Source organism: Macaca nemestrina, chromosome 8 (assembly GCF_043159975.1).
Source record: "Macaca nemestrina isolate mMacNem1 chromosome 8, mMacNem.hap1, whole genome shotgun sequence".
NCBI lineage: Eukaryota > Metazoa > Chordata > Mammalia > Primates > Cercopithecidae > Macaca > Macaca nemestrina.
In genome coordinates, this window is record NC_092132.1 from 15,164,212 (window position 1) to 15,179,699 (window position 15,488).

The window sequence follows — 15,488 nt, forward strand, 5'->3', positions numbered from 1 at the left end:
GTGGGACCTAAGAGAATTGAATAATAAGGGTGGAAATGATATCACTTTCCATACCCTCTGTGAAGAGTTCAGAGGTTCAAATAAGACACTCTTTGAAAGCTGTTGATATGTACATATTCTGGATACCAGAATTCACAAACATCACTTCGCTTTTTTAAACAAAAGACCAGATGTTAACTTTCCTGAACAAAATTCAAAATACATCTGCAAGTGGGGCATGGTTGTGTGCACCTGTAGTCCAAGGTACTTGGGAGACTGAGGCCAGTGGGTCACTTGAGGCTAGGAGTTCAAGGCTGCAGTGTGTGATGATTGCACCTGTGAATAGCCACTGCACTCCAGCCTGGACAAAATAGCAGGACCGTGTCTCTAATAAAAGGAGTGCAACCGCAGGTCCAAGGGCACTGGTGTTGAACCTTCTCCACAGCCATGTTCCCTGGCAAAAGAAATGTAGTTGTTCCAGTATAGAAAATGTTATTTGGACATATGACAATAAGCTGCGCTGTTTCCAGAACTAAGGGTCACTGTGGAATATCTTTGTCTTCCACATTGCAAATGCAGAACCTGAAGACAAATGTTTACCAGAGGGCTTCCCAAGTTCAAGTTCTATAAAATATAAGTTTAGAAATATATCTGCTGAAGTCTTACAGGTCGTTCTTCAAAATAATACATGCAGCAGATACGTTTACTCTATTTGAATCCTGGTGGAGGTTCTTCTTTTCACTATTCGAGTCACAAGATTACATATTAGAAGCATCAGTATATAGTTGATTGCAAATGAAAACTCTCATCACTTGCATCTGAATGAACCATTGCAGGTGATTAGAGGGGGCTGCAATTGGCCACATGAATCCAGTGATTCTCATCCGTGACGGTACATTGGAATCACCTGGTTCCACCCTCAGAGATTTCGATTTAACTGATCTAGAGATGAAGCCCAAGTATTGCTAACCGGGTAGCTTCAACTTTAGCCAAAGCAGAGACCCTCTGAGTCCTTCCACCATTGTTTGCTACTGTTAAAATATAGAGAGGCTAGAATAGAGGTGTGTTACTCAGAAATCTGAAGCCAGTGATAGTGATATTTGTCAACTTTGTGAACTGGATTGTGGACCTCAGAACGTAAGCCAGTTTGAAGTCAGTTCTTACCACCACTTTCTTCTAGTTCAGTACCCTTTTAATAAATGAAACAGTAAAGTCAGAGCAGTGGGCAGGTCTAAGCTTCTTTCAAAGCCAGTCTCAGTGTTTTAAGTGCGCAGTTACTGAGTTCTTTCACCTCTTTTCTGATTCTCCCCTGTGTGCCTGGAGTCCCTCTGTTTGCATGCTCTGTGTCTTCACATTCACCAGGGTTGTGTGCCCTAGACTCCTCTTCTCCTCCTCACGCTGCCTGTTGCCCATGCCCATTCAGTTTACTTCCGTAGAGCTTCCACCTTAGACAGGATCTGATGTTCTATTTGAACCTTAGTGACTTATTGGGAAACTCTCCCAGAGGTGATTGCATTTTAACAAGGAATACTGCTTTAATCTAAAGGGAAAATTATAGTAATAGAATTTTATGTATCAGTTATGTGGACACCATCAGAGGAGATATTCTGGGAATAATTAGTAATTATAAAGATAATTGTCCAGGTGCAGCGGCTCACACCTGTAATCCCAACAACACTTTGGGAGTCCGAGGCAGGAGGATCACTTGAGTCCAGGAGTTTGAGACCAGCCTGGGCATTGTAGCAAGACCTTGTCTCTACCAAAAAAAAAAAAGGCTGGGTGTGGTGGCACGTGCCTGTAATCCGAGCTACTCAGGAGGCTGAGGCAGGAGGATTGAAAGTGGGAGGTCGAGGCAGCAGTGATCCATGATTATGCCATTGCACTTAGCCTGGGTGGGTGACAGAGCAAGACCCTGTCTCAAAATAAAAGTAGGTGACATTTATTGAACACTCATTACATGCTAGACACTTTACATATGTTTTCTTTTTTAACTTTCATAACACCTTCACAAGGAAGTAGCTGTTAATCTCCTTTTTTAAGAGGAGGAAGCCTGAAAGTCACATTAAGTGCTAGAGCCAGATATGAACCCAAGAAGGTAAAGTCCAGAGCCTCTTCTGCCTCCCATTTGGAAGTGTAGCACCAGACATTTATCAAGCATTGCCTAGTTCATTATCACAGCAGAGATGGCATTGTTTTCCCTCATCGTGGTGAGATAGCATGAGACTCAGAAAAGCCACGATACTTGCTCATGGCAGTATTAATGTGCCTGGGCCTAGACTCAAACCCAGATCTGATTGCCTCCAAAATCAGACTTTTCCCTCCACTCTACCATGTACCTTAAAGTATGAATAAATTCCTTTTCCAAATCAACAGAGTATTACATTGCCTCCAAACTGGAAGAAACCTCGGTTCCCAGCATGCGGCTCCATTAAAGTCAGGTGTTTTGTAGCAGTTTCTCATTTGGGCTTCAGCAGACAGCAAGCAATGCACTTTTGATTTTTAAGTCTGGCAAATCCTCTGGAATAGCAAGGGTGTCGTGGTGCTGATACTGCCTAGGATTTGAGGACCTGCCAAATAAATCTCTCTGGCTTTCATGTTGAACAGAGATTAGTAGAAACTCCTTCGAGGAACGTGTTCCATAAATGAAGAAGGGAGGACAAAATTGAAGAATTAAAATATAGAAGAGGTTACAGATCAAAACCACAGGACTCACAGCTTGTGAGGATTGAGGTTTTTAAACCTTGCCTTGGAGGTCTGATACAGTGTGTGTCATTTTGCATGCTTCCAGTGTGATTCTAATTCTAGTAGACAAGTGAGTAGAATAAAACCTCATTAATTTAGAGCCCAGAAATTTATAAAGTGTGACCATTTGGTTGCAGTATATGCTGTTGGTTCTTAGCATATACGAAGGTATATGTTAAGGGGTAAAAAGTTTTTTTTTTTTACTTTTACTAAGGGGTAAAAAGCCTTTTTTAAAGTCTTGATTTACAAATTTGAATCTATGAAACTAAGGAACCTGCAGTTTGACATCAGCTGTCATGTTACTTCCTGCCCACATTCCTAATATAAGAAATAATAGATTTCTTAAAAATGTTTTAGGCCAGGTACATTGGCTCTCACCTGTAATCCCAGCACTTTGGGAGTCTGAGGCTTAAGCCCAGGACTTCGAGACCAGCCTGGGCTACATGGCAAAACGCCATCTCTACAGAAAAAAAAAAAAAAAAAAAAAACACAAAACTTAGCCAGGTGTGGTGGTGCACGCCTGTTATACCAGCTCCTTGGGAGGCTAAGGCCGGAGGATCACTGAAGCCCAGGAGGCAGAGGTTGCAATGAGCCGAGATCACACCACCGTACCCACTCTGGGCGACAGAGTAAAGACCCCATCTCAAAAAAAAAAAAAAAAAAGTTTTACTTTGACCTAATGTTCTGTTGTTAATAGCTGTGACCTTAAGGCAGAGTTAACCTTTTGGTGCCTTATTTTCCTCATCTCTCAAATAGTAATAATAGTGGTACTTAGTTGTAGGGTGGTTATGAGAATTAAGTGAGCAAGTATATGTAAAACACATGGCATGGAGCCCGGCATGAGTAAATGCTGTGTTCTCATCAACATGATGATGCCCTTGCTTTAAAGACTGCCCTTTCTGTGTGAGGCTGATAAAAGCCTCAAACACATTTTGTCTCAGCCATTCACAAGGTCATGAGTTCAAGAACAGCCTGACTAACGTGGTGAAACCCCATCTCTACTAAAAATACAAAAAAGTAGCCGGGTGTGGTGACACGTGCGTGTAATCCCAGCTACTTGAGAGGCTGAGGCAGGAGAATCACTTGAACCCAGGAGGTGGACGTTGCAGTGAGCCAAGATCACGCCACTGCACTCCAGCCTGGGCAACAGGGCAACAGAGTGAGACTCCGTAAAAAAAAAAAAAAAAAAAAAACACAGATGTTTTACTATCAAATTAATGCATTTTATACAAATATTCCAAAGGTTTTTGTTTTATGTACCGTTGTTGGAAAACATGACATAAAGTGGCCACTGTAGTTAAATAGGAAATGTGAATTTAAAAATTCTTCCTGTACTGGCCCAAACTCTATATACTATCAAATAGTAGGTACTCAGTATGTATTTGCAGAAGTGTCTGCGTGGATGACTAGCACATTCATTGGATACAGTAACATCAGCCCTGCGTCTTAGCAGGAGCCCCAGTAAGCTCTTTTTTTCTATTTGCATTGTAGCATTGATTGTTTAATGTTGATTTGAGTGGAACATCCTCTCAAAAGTAAGGTAACAGATTCCTGGCTGCAAGAAAAGACATTTTCTTGGAGATCTCCGTTTTCAAATATTTCTTTATCACATATACATGCCAACTGGAAATGAGTCCTTTTATTAAAATGGTTGGGAGATACAGTGATAAATGTTTGACAAAAAAATTAATAAAATGATTGGGAGGGTTAAGGGAATTCAGTCATCCACTCTAGAATGAATTACTTCAGTTAGATAATCGCTACTTATCTTCTTCGCTGTCTGAAGGATCATGCAAGGGATGTGAGAGCTTTAGTTGTGGCCACAGAGTAGTAAGTTTGGGGTTTGGAACGTGCATCTGGAGGGAAAATGAGGGAACTGGCCATTTAAGGGCAGTAAGAACCAGAAAAGGCAAAACAGTAAAGCCATATTTTGACTGACTTTGTAAGTTTTCCAAGGGCTTGTTTTGACAGAAACAGTGTGATAAGTGAGAAGAGATTTGTTCAGAATTCAGCTTTGGCATTTATTTTTTGTGAAACATAGGTTAGTTTACTTCACCTTCCTGATCCTTGGTTACCTCATTTATGAAATGGGTTTGGGAACAGTACCTAACTCACAGAGTCATTGCAAAAATTAAATAATAGAATTCATATAATGTACCTAGCAGTTTAGGTGCTCAGTTTTTTAAAAAACTGTTACCTTTTTATCTGTCTGGAAGGTCAAAAGCCAATAGTCTTGATTGCTAAAATTCTGGAGATAAGATCTCTCTGCAGTGGTAAGTGTTCAGCAGGTACCTTAATTTCTTGCCAGGGGGTTGTTGAGGTTATTGATCGTATGCCAAAAATGTATGTCCCTGTAGGGCACAGTAGGTGTCTAAATATTTATTGAATGAAAACTTTGAAATGACCGTAATGGTCTGAGCAGCTCTGCTTTCAGGCACTAGCATAGGAAGTGAAGAGAGCTTTGTCATTTTTACCTCTCTCCACTCGTCAGCTTCATCCTGGATGGGTCAGGCCTATTTTCCAAGTACTTAATTATGTTCACTTCTTGTTTGTAAAGCAGAGCAATTCAGTAAGATGATGGGAGGAAATAATTTCATTTCTGGGTACTAATTCCAGTAGCAGCTGTTTTCTGCTAACTGAGAAATATGCCTGTGCTAACAACTTTACACTTCCAGCTAACAACTTTACACTTCCACTTACAACACTGGAACCATGATGCACACTAAGCTGTCTAAAGACAAATGTGCGGTGTTTATTTTCTTTTAGGAAACACAGAAACATTAATTGGAATTAATGTATTCTGTTTCTGCATGCATTTCTACTTACACGTTTGATGATTTTCCTAGCTGAACATCTACTTTTCATTATGTCAGAGGGATATCTTCATCACTGCTCTTCATGAAATGTACCCAGAGCTTTCCTGATTGAAACATTTTCAAAAATCAGAAACTTGAATAGGTTTTCCTTTTGTCTGAGGGTGTGTGGGGGAGGGGGTGTAAAATGAAGACATCTGTGTATATTGTTAATTGGGAAAAACAGTTTACAAAACAGTATATACAAATTGAACCAACATATGTCAAAAAAAAAAAAAAAAGACACACACATCTTGGTAAAATTAAGGTATTAACAGTGATTATTGCTGCATGTAAAAGTGAGATTAACAACTAATGTTTGGTTTCTTCTTTGTACTATCTCTGTCTCATTTTCTTCTATGAATGTGTTTTATTTTAATGAGAAGTAAAACCTATAAAAGGACAAGCCTCAGAGTTTGAAGGAACAGAGTTGTAGAATCGTCAGTTTTGAAACGTGTCATAACAATATTTACAGAAGCTCTTGTAGCTTTTGACAGAGATGCTGCTCAAGAGACCCTTCAGGAACAACGTGTTCCTCCCTCCACTCACCATTCAAGTTCCTGGACTGAGTAATTCACATACTAGGTAAAGGTTACTTGTGGAATGATGCATTAAAAGCCTCCTTTTCTAGCTGTCTTAAGCCTCTGGCCACCAGCACCACTACTGTACATAGCTCTAATTCAGGCCCTCCTCATTTCATTGCTTATCTTCCTTACTCTCTCAGCCTCTCTCTGCCTCCTCTACCTCTCCCACCACCATCCCCGTGAAATGCAGATCTAACTGGTCACTCCATTTTCTCCAGTAGATTGCCAGAGTCGTGGATGGGAATGTGAGTTTTTTAGTGTCACATGCAGAATCTCCCTTCCTGTGTGCTCAATGTCACCTCCTGCAGCTTATCCCCTCCTATGCCCCAGACCTTTGGACCTGCTCCTCACGCTTCCCAGCTTGTCCGTGTTCCCTCCTCCAAGTCCTCTCTGAAGGTTAAGGCTGCCTGTGTGGAACCTTGCCTGCCTCTTTGGTGCACACCCTTGAGCTCAGGTCCCTGGGCTCCCTGGGCCCCATACGCAGTCAGGTCTGTTTCCACAGATTTTTAATGTCATGGACCGTGTGTTTTTCAGATGTGTTTGGAATGTGGTAGAGGCTTAATAAATATATGATGAATGAGTAAGTAGGAATTTCAAAGTGGTTTCTAAAATTTCTCTTTTTCCCAATTATGAAAGTAAGTACTTAGAGGAGAATCATATAACCCAAGAAGATATTAAAATAGAAATTAATCTTTGGAGCTTTTGCTTCATTGACGTCTAACCCTTACTGTAATCAGGAGGAAATGTTCTTGTATGCTGGGCATCCAGCTGTTACTCCCCAAGCTATATCAGATTACTTTCTTTCCAGGCTGGACTGCAGAGTGAACGCAGAAGAGAAGTAGTGGGGGCTCTGACCCATCCAAACCATTTCCTCACCGGGAGAGCTTAGGAATGTTACTTAACCTCTCTGTGCCTTCATTTCTTCACTTAGTAAAAGAAACTAAAGACTTCCCTCTTTAGGGTAGGTAGTACATGAGATAGCATATGACATAAAATGCCTGGAATGTAGTCATTAATTTAGTAAGTATTTATTGAGGGCTGGGCACAGTGGTACATGGCTGTAATCCCAGCACTTTGAGAGGCCGAGGCAGGAGGATCACTTGAGGCCAGGAGTTTAAGACCAGCCTGGGCAACAAAGCAAGACCCCGTCTCTACAAAAATTTTAAAAATTAGTCAGGCATGGTGAGGCATGCCTGTAGTCCCAGCTACTTGGAAGGCTGAGGCAGGAGGATGCCTTGAGCCCAAGAGTTCAAGGCTGCAGTGAGCCATGATTGCACCACTGCATTCCAGCCTGGGCAACAGAGTGAGATCCTGTCTCTAAAAAATACGTATTTTTTAAATTAGCCTCATGTGGTGGCGTGCACATATAGTACCATGCACATATAGTACCGGTTACTAGGAAGGCCAAGGTAGGTCAATAACTTGAACCTGGGAGGTCAAGGCTGCCATGAACCGTGATATTGCTAGTACCTGATGTGTGCCAAACACATTTTAATGAGAAAAATGTGTGTGTCCTCAGTGAGAAGGAAGACAGGAAGCAAATAAGGAGTGATAAGAGCCAGAAAGAAAATACAGCAGAGTGTATAAGAATGGAACATCATAGGGAGGTGGTCAGGCCAGGTACCGCCCGCTCTAAGGAGGTGCTGATTGATGAGAGTCCTAGAGGGCCTGCAGGAGAGTGTGAGCAGCAGGAGGGACCAGTGCCCCTCCTCAGCCAAAGAACAACTCAGAGTGACAGGAGCTGAGTGCCAGAAGGGGCCTGCAGTTGGTGCCTGGAGGTCATGGCGCTGATGTGTGTTTATTCTGAGCAGAATGGGAATCAACAGCAAGGACTCAGTAGAAACATAGACATTTGCAGAGTTTCTCTTCTGTTTTGTTTTCTTTTTTCTCTCCTGTACTTAAACAATATGAAAGCATTTCCTAAACTGTTCCACTGTGGTGTAGCCCAGAGTAAATCATTCAGTTTCACTTTTAGTCTGCTGAAATCCCAAGAAAGATTATACCATCTTTAATCAATATACCTATAAATTAGTACTGAATGTCAAGAAGATGCTTTGAAATTTTGGAAAGTTATATAAACATCTGAAGTTACAATTATTACTGTAGTGATTTCTGTGCTTCAAATGCCTTGGTTTTTGGACTTCTGTGGAACATACCACTCCCCTCTGGTATTCATGGACTCAGTCAGCACTGGGTATGTCAGCTGCTTAGATAGTCAAAACTTATGCATACTTGGCTCCTTAAAGTCACATTTGGGATGATGGCCATTTGTCAAGTGCCTCACTGGCAGCTTAGTTTGGAGAAGAACACTCTGGGTAGGCAAGATGTGCCTATGTCAAATGTGGTTCATGTTAACATAGCAAAAGTCGGTCTAGTAGATTTGACACACTTCTAAGAGAATAAACATCATACGTCATCACCATTGAAGTTGTGGGTCAATCATGGAATGACTTAAATGGTATAAATTACTTATCAGCAAAATACTTTGAAATAGTCCTTGCTTAGAAATGAGAGGTGAGGAGGGTGGGATGAGGGAAAGGAGCAGAAAAGATAACTATTGAGTACTTGGCCTAATACCTGGGTGATAAAATAATATGTACAACAAACCCCTATGTTTACCTACATAATAAACATTCACATATACTCCCAAACCTAAAAGTTTTTTTTTTTTTTTTTTTTAAAGAAAGAAATGAGAGTGAGACCTGAGGCCAGCATGGTGCCTCACGCCTGTAATCCCAGCTGAGGCACACAGATCGCTTGAGCTCAGGAGTTTAAGAGCAGCCTAGGCAACATGGAGAGAAACTGTCTCCACAAAAAATACCAAAAAAAAAAAAAAAAAAGGTGTGATGGTGTGCATCCATAGTCCGAGCTACTTGGGAGGCTGAGGTGGGAGGATCACTTGAGGCTAGGAGGTTGAGACTGCAGTGATCAATGATCACCCCACTGCACTCTAGCCTGGGCGACAAAGCGAGACCCTATCTCAATAAAAACAAAAAGGAGAAAGAAAAAGAAAGAAATGAGAGGTAAATGGTGCTGTTTAACTTGCCTGAATGCAGTTAATACTCAGCTGAGTGTATGGTTTTTTGTTTTTTGTTGTTAAGATTTATATCTACTCTTGGTTGTATCTGTTGGTAAGATTGTTCAGAAACACCGCAGAAACCTAGATTTTGGGAGAATTAAAAAATAAAGTTAACCTTCTGTCACGTTCAAATGTGAATAGTGTCTAAAAAGTACTAATTTTTTTTTTTTTTTTTTTTTTTTTTTTTTTTTTTTTGAGACGGAGTCTTGCTCTGTCGCCCTGTTGCCCAGGCTGGAGTGCAATGGCGTGACTTTGGCTTACTACACCTCCACCTTTCAGGCTCAAGTGATCCTCCTGCCTCAGCCTCCTGAGTAGCTGGGATTACAGGCATGCACCGTCATGCTTAGCTAAGTTTTGTATTTTTAGTAGAGACGGGGTTTCGCCACGTTATCCAGGCTGGTCTGAAACCCCAGGCCTCAAGTGATCCGCCTGCCTCAGCCTCCCAAAGTGCTAGGAGTACAGGCACAAGCCACCACGCCTGGTCAGCTTAAAAATTATTACATTTTTCAAAGGCAGTCCTTCCCTACTTACAAAACCTGAAACCTCTTACTATGCATAATCAACTTAAGCTTGGGAAGTTCTTCCTTATGTCTGGCCCAAATCATCTTCTACAATTGGAGTGCATTTCTTTTCATCTGAGCTAATGGAAAACAGCTGCCCAACCTTCCCAGTAACAACCTGCATATACTTGAAGATGGTCATTAAGTCACCCCCTAGCTTTCCCTCCTCTGTACTAAATAACACCTCTAACTCACCTTCAGAGTTTCCATTTTCCACCCTTTTAATCATCTCTTCATCTCCCCAAGCTTTTCTGCATCCTTCTTTAAATGTGGTTTCCAAATTGGAACATAATAACATAGCAAGAGTTGTCCTTACCATTAACTGGGTCGCTGCCTTTTCAGGTGGTCATATGCTGTTGTCATTTATATGAGAAAGTCAGTAATTTTATCAACATCCAAAAAGATGAGATGTAGAACTAACAGTTGTTTTTACAGTGAGCTAAGCCTGCTTTGTGGCTGCAGATTCTGATTTTGGAGTCTGAGGCCTTTAGCAACCCAAACTTCAGCTGTTTTGGTTTTTTTTTTGAGATGGAGTTTTGCTCTTGTTGCCCAGGCTGGAGTGCAGTGCTGCTGTCTTGCTCACTGTAACCTCCACCTCCCAAGTTCAAGCGATTCTCCTGCCTCAGCCTCCCGAGTAGCTGGGATTACAGGTGCCCGCCACCACACTGGGCTAATTTTATATTTTTAGTAGAGACACTGTTTCTCCATGTTGGTCAGGCTGGTCTCAAACTCCCGACCTCAGGTGATCTGCCCACCTCAGCCTTTCAAAGTGCTGGGATTACAGGCCTGAGCCACCTCATCCGGCTCTTCAGCTATTTTCTAAGAAAAATTTGCAGGCCCACAAGCTCCTGCCTCCCCTTCTAGGTTTGGTGACAAGTTCTGGAGTATAGGAATCTTCCCAAGCAGTGTTTCCTCTTAGGCAAAATTCTCTTGTACTTGACTTCTGGTTCCATTTCTAAATCAAAGGTACATGCACTGAACACGGAATCCCCTGGGGTCTCTTACTTCCTCCCCCAAAGCAGTTTGCTTTGGAACAGATAGATACGTGACAACGGGCATTGTTTTCTGTGTGTGATCTCATTGAAATCATAGAGGGAGAAAGATCTGGAAAAATGGTCCAGCGAACACAGGAAGATAAATAGAAATTGTTTAATGCGGCCGGGCGCGGTGGCTCAAGCCTGTAATCCCAGCACTTTGGGAGGCCGAGACGGGCGGATCACGAGGTCAGGAGATCGAGACCATCCTGGCTAATATGGTGAAACCCCGTCTCTACTAAAAATACAAAAAACTAGCTGGGCCAGGTGGTGGGCGCCTGTAGTCCCAGCTACTCAGGAGGCTGAGGCAGGAGAATGGCGTAAACTCGGGAGGCGGAGCTTGCAGTGAGCTGAGATCCGGCCACTGCACTCCAGCCTGGGCGACAAAGCGAGACTCCGTCTCAAAAAAAAAAAAAAAAAAAAAAAGAAATTGTTTAATGCCTATTATTTAAGAGAGGTAGCAGTGTGTCATTGAAGTTGTCTTGTTTGTATGCCATCTCTGTTGTTTCAGGCTTACCGATGTGACTTGTCTCTAACTCCCTCCCCCTCTTTTCCCTAAAAATTTTAATTCCTCAGCTGGAGATGCTCCTGGTACTAGGATTTTCAGAACCACAGCTCTCAATTGAAACAGAGACATAGATCCAACTAAAGAGTTTCATTGCTTATTTCTCCAGGCTTCTTGTGTTCGAGCACAGCCCAGCCCAGGCACTCAAACATTTCATTCCTTGGTCAGCTTCTGCAGGAAGGAGGGATCCTAGTATCAGCCATTGTCCAGCATGTGACCTTGGACATGGGCAGGCAGGAGAGTGTTTTGACCAGTGTGAATATGTGGTGAGATTCCTAAGTTAGCGTGACTATCTAGATACTGTAGGGTCTGTTTTATATGTGTGACCAAGAGATTTGCTGATAAGTTATATGAAATCCTTATCAAATTTTCTCTCTCTCTAGATATTGGGGTTCATTAAGCATTGCCTCACAGGTAGTAATTGTCATTGTACTTCTGAGAGAAGTAATGTAAATTTTGCATCACAACCAAAATTTGTTGAATCCATGGATACCTGGGAGATCAATTTGGGGATGATTGATTACTGGGGTCGTTTTGAATGAATAAATGAAATATAGCTTAGCTACGTTTCGCAGTAAGATACAGCATTAAAAGTGCCAACTGTTGGTGCTTAGGTATGTGTAGGTTCCAGAAAGGTGCATTTCCATGGACCATGCCCACTGTTCATTGGAAGTGAGGTGGATTATTTTTTATTCTCTTCTGAAAAATCACCAGGATATTTATGCACAGTTTAAAGACATTTAGTAGGACACCTAATTATTTTCCATCTTTAATGAGATTCAGAATTCAAGTGGGATAAATAAAACTGTACTAAACTTACCAGCTTATATTTGAGGGCAGAAACCTACAGATCTGTTGTCTTCTGGCAGCAAACTTGGAACAATGCTCAGATGTCTGTTTCTTCATTGCTGAAAATGTATTTTTGTATCACTGAGCAGGCCTTGTGAACTGCATACCTGCCCTGCAGGGCACTGAACCTGCAGACAAGAGAGTGGAGCTGTATATAACTTCTCTATTTTCTCTTTTTTTCCAGTCTAACAGGCAACCAGCTAAGTTGAACCTTCTCACCTGCCAAGTAAAACCTAATGCCGAAGACAAAAAATCTTTTGACCTGATATCACGTGAGTCCTTTTTCTCTCTCTGAGTTGGTTATCGTGGCTTCTGACACCTACACATTTCCATTCTCCAGGTCAGCAGCTTTCCAAGCGGGACTCCTCAGAGTTGGCATTGGAACAGTTTCTTGTTATTCCTGCATGCGCTGCTCTAGAAAGATGCCCCAGGTCTCTTAATTTCCACTGAGCCTACTTGGCAGTTGACAAGGCATAGCAGTGTCAGATCTGACCAGCAATAGAATAGAATCTAGGATTTGTACATTGAACTAGACCAATGCTTGACTGTGAGTACACAGCTTTATCCTCTTGGACAGATGTTTCTAAGTGTATTCCCATTTTCTGTCTTAGATCTACTGAGTTATAGTTGTTGGTATAAGGCCCAGACGTAGTTTTAAAAAAAAAAAGCTGCTAGGTGATTGAGGTGATTGTAATGTGTACCTGTGGTTAAGAAGCACAGATGTAGACTTGGGAATGCAGATGTGCCTTATATCTGTACAACACATTTGCCCAGAGTTATATCCCTGCAAAATCTAACTCTTAAAGGAAAAATCATTTCCTTGCTTCCAAGCAGAACTGCCTTCAACCTCCATGAATTGATGGCACTGCACCCTGTCACCCTTCTACTTCATGGTTCAGAGTTTGCTCTTCTCCTGTGATGAGAGAGTGTAATGAGCGACCCACCCCACAGCCGGTTATAGCCTGTGCCCTCACAGTGTGTAAAGAGTTGGGGGGAGATGTTCCTCTAGGCCAGCTACCTGTGCTTGTACTGGTTCCCATGGGTATGCTTACCGACCCACACTGTAGCTGAGAGGACACCTCTTTGTAAAGAGAGGATGACAGTGCCAATGAAGTGACTCTCATGAATATCCTGAAATCCTGCAACACTAATCTTAAGTATCCTTCCTTCTCTATCACAGCCCAGCAAGGCAGACCCACAGCCAAAGTGGATGACCTATATATAGAAGCACAGAAATATTTTCCTGCCCTTTGAAACCCTTCTGATGCAGTTGTGTGAACAGTCCTGACCCAAAAGATAAAATCAGTCATGAGGCTCTTTAGGTGTAGTCGAAGCTGCCTTCTGCAGCATCTGTATGAAGTTTAGATTCCCTGTGATTTTCATTACCAAGAGATTTCTTGAGTTATTGATGAGAAACAAATATGAAAATTTTGAATTATTTTATGACTTCAAAAAGCCAAGAATCCCTAGTTATGAGAATCTACAGGTTATTAATAATAGTTGTCAGTTATAGAGCATCTATTACATGCCAGGCACCTTATATACATTATTGCTAATCCTCACGAAAGCCCTATCGGTTTTCCATTTTAGAGAAGAAAAAACTGAGACTCCAAGAGGTTCAGTGACCTAAAGAAGATCACACAGCAATAAAGCAGAGATTCAGCCAAAGCTCTCAGGCACTGCCACCCATGGCATGTTCTTTTTTGTTTTGTTTTGTTTTGGGGTTTTGTTTTTGTTTTTGTTTTTGTTTTTTTGAGACAAGGCCTCACTGTGTCACCCAGGCTGGAGTGCAGTGGTTCAGTCACAGCTCACTGCAGCCTCACCTCCTGGTCTCAAGTGATCCTTCTGCTTCAGCCTCCCAGGTAGCCGGGACTACAGGTGCATGCCACCGCATCTGGCTAATTTTTAATTTTTTTGTAGAGGCAGGATCTGTATGTTGCTGAGGCTGGTCTCAAACTCCTAGGCTTAAGCAGTCCTCCTGCCTTGACCTCCCAAAGTGTTAGGATGACAGTCATGAGCTGTAATATTAAGCATGGCGTGTTCTTTGACATACACACTGTCTCTCTCTCCAGGGGAGATAAAGGGTGTGATTGCCTAGCCTAGTCACACAGGTGGTGCTCAGGATGTGTTAGTTTGACCTGAATATATTGAGAAAGAGCTTCCCTCATGTACACCCTGCCCAGAGTATCCAAGTTAGGCCACTCCTTCCCTTACATGGATAGCAGAGATTGAGCCTTTCTTCCTGCAACCTGATTCAACCAGAGAGCAGCCCCAACATCTGGGGCATAGTATTCCTAGTGTCGGGGATATTGGGGCTACCCCGTGGTTAAGTCTCAGAACACATGGGGAACAGTAAATGAATCATTTCTGAAAAGGAGGATTTAAAAAAAAAAAAAGAACAGTAATAGTTGAGTTGAAAATGAAACAGAAAATACTGAATTAGCTGTCACTCTCCAGTTTGTCATAGAAATCCATTTGGATCAAATAGAACCTTCCCCTCTCCTCACTGTTTATTCAAAAGCAGTGTCAGATGTTTGCATGGTATTTGTGGTTATTTCATTGTATTCTTGTTGCACTTAAGAAAAATAATCTTGACAGAATGAATCATGTAGCTGTTTTATTGCTGTGTGACCTTGTGTAAGTCACTGAACCTCTTGGAGCCTCAGTTTGTCTGTAAAATGAGAAACAGATAGGGCTTTTGTGAAGATTAGCAATAATATACACAAGGCACCTGGTACATAATGGTGTAAAACTAAAATAATATTAAAGTTCTACTTTTACTGGGTTGGTTTTCTTTCCAGGAACTTAAATCTGTGTTATACTTGAAAGTACCCTGCTTTCTAAGGTTTCACTTATTTTTCTTTTTTTTTTGTTTTAGATAATAGAACATATCACTTTCAGGCGGAAGATGAGCAGGATTATGTAGCGTAAGTAGTTTTGAAATAAAGATGCAATGCCTTGGATTGAAAAAGCACCTCTCTCTTTATAATATACATTAACATTTTCTTTTCATTTGTAAGAACCTTGCCTGGTGGCTCCATGCTTCTTTCTTGCCTGTGGGCCATGTTGCTTTTCTCTGTCTGTGGTTCTCCCTCTTGTCTACTCAATAAGTTCTGGTACCTCCTGCAAGATTCTGCTCAAGCCTCACCCTCTCTGGGGTTATAGCTCCCTACTGTCTGCCCGTGGTCTCTTCATACCCTTCTGTGATCCTGTGGTGCATGTCTGCAGCCGTCTAGAGACCAAG

At 41.9% G+C, this 15,488-nt stretch overlaps 1 protein-coding gene across 3 annotated transcripts in view; it reads left to right on the plus strand.

Annotated features, from left to right (window-relative positions):
* Positions 1-15,488, plus strand: part of LOC105492844 (ArfGAP with SH3 domain, ankyrin repeat and PH domain 1) — a 395,792-nt gene that overhangs the window by 293,630 nt on the left and 86,674 nt on the right. For all 3 annotated transcript variants that reach the window (XM_024796318.2, XM_071067822.1, XM_071067823.1), the window contains 2 exons: positions 12,429-12,516; positions 15,123-15,171. In XM_024796318.2, the coding sequence (XP_024652086.2) occupies positions 12,429-12,516; positions 15,123-15,171 (137 nt within the window). The remainder of the gene's footprint in view (positions 1-12,428; positions 12,517-15,122; positions 15,172-15,488) is intronic.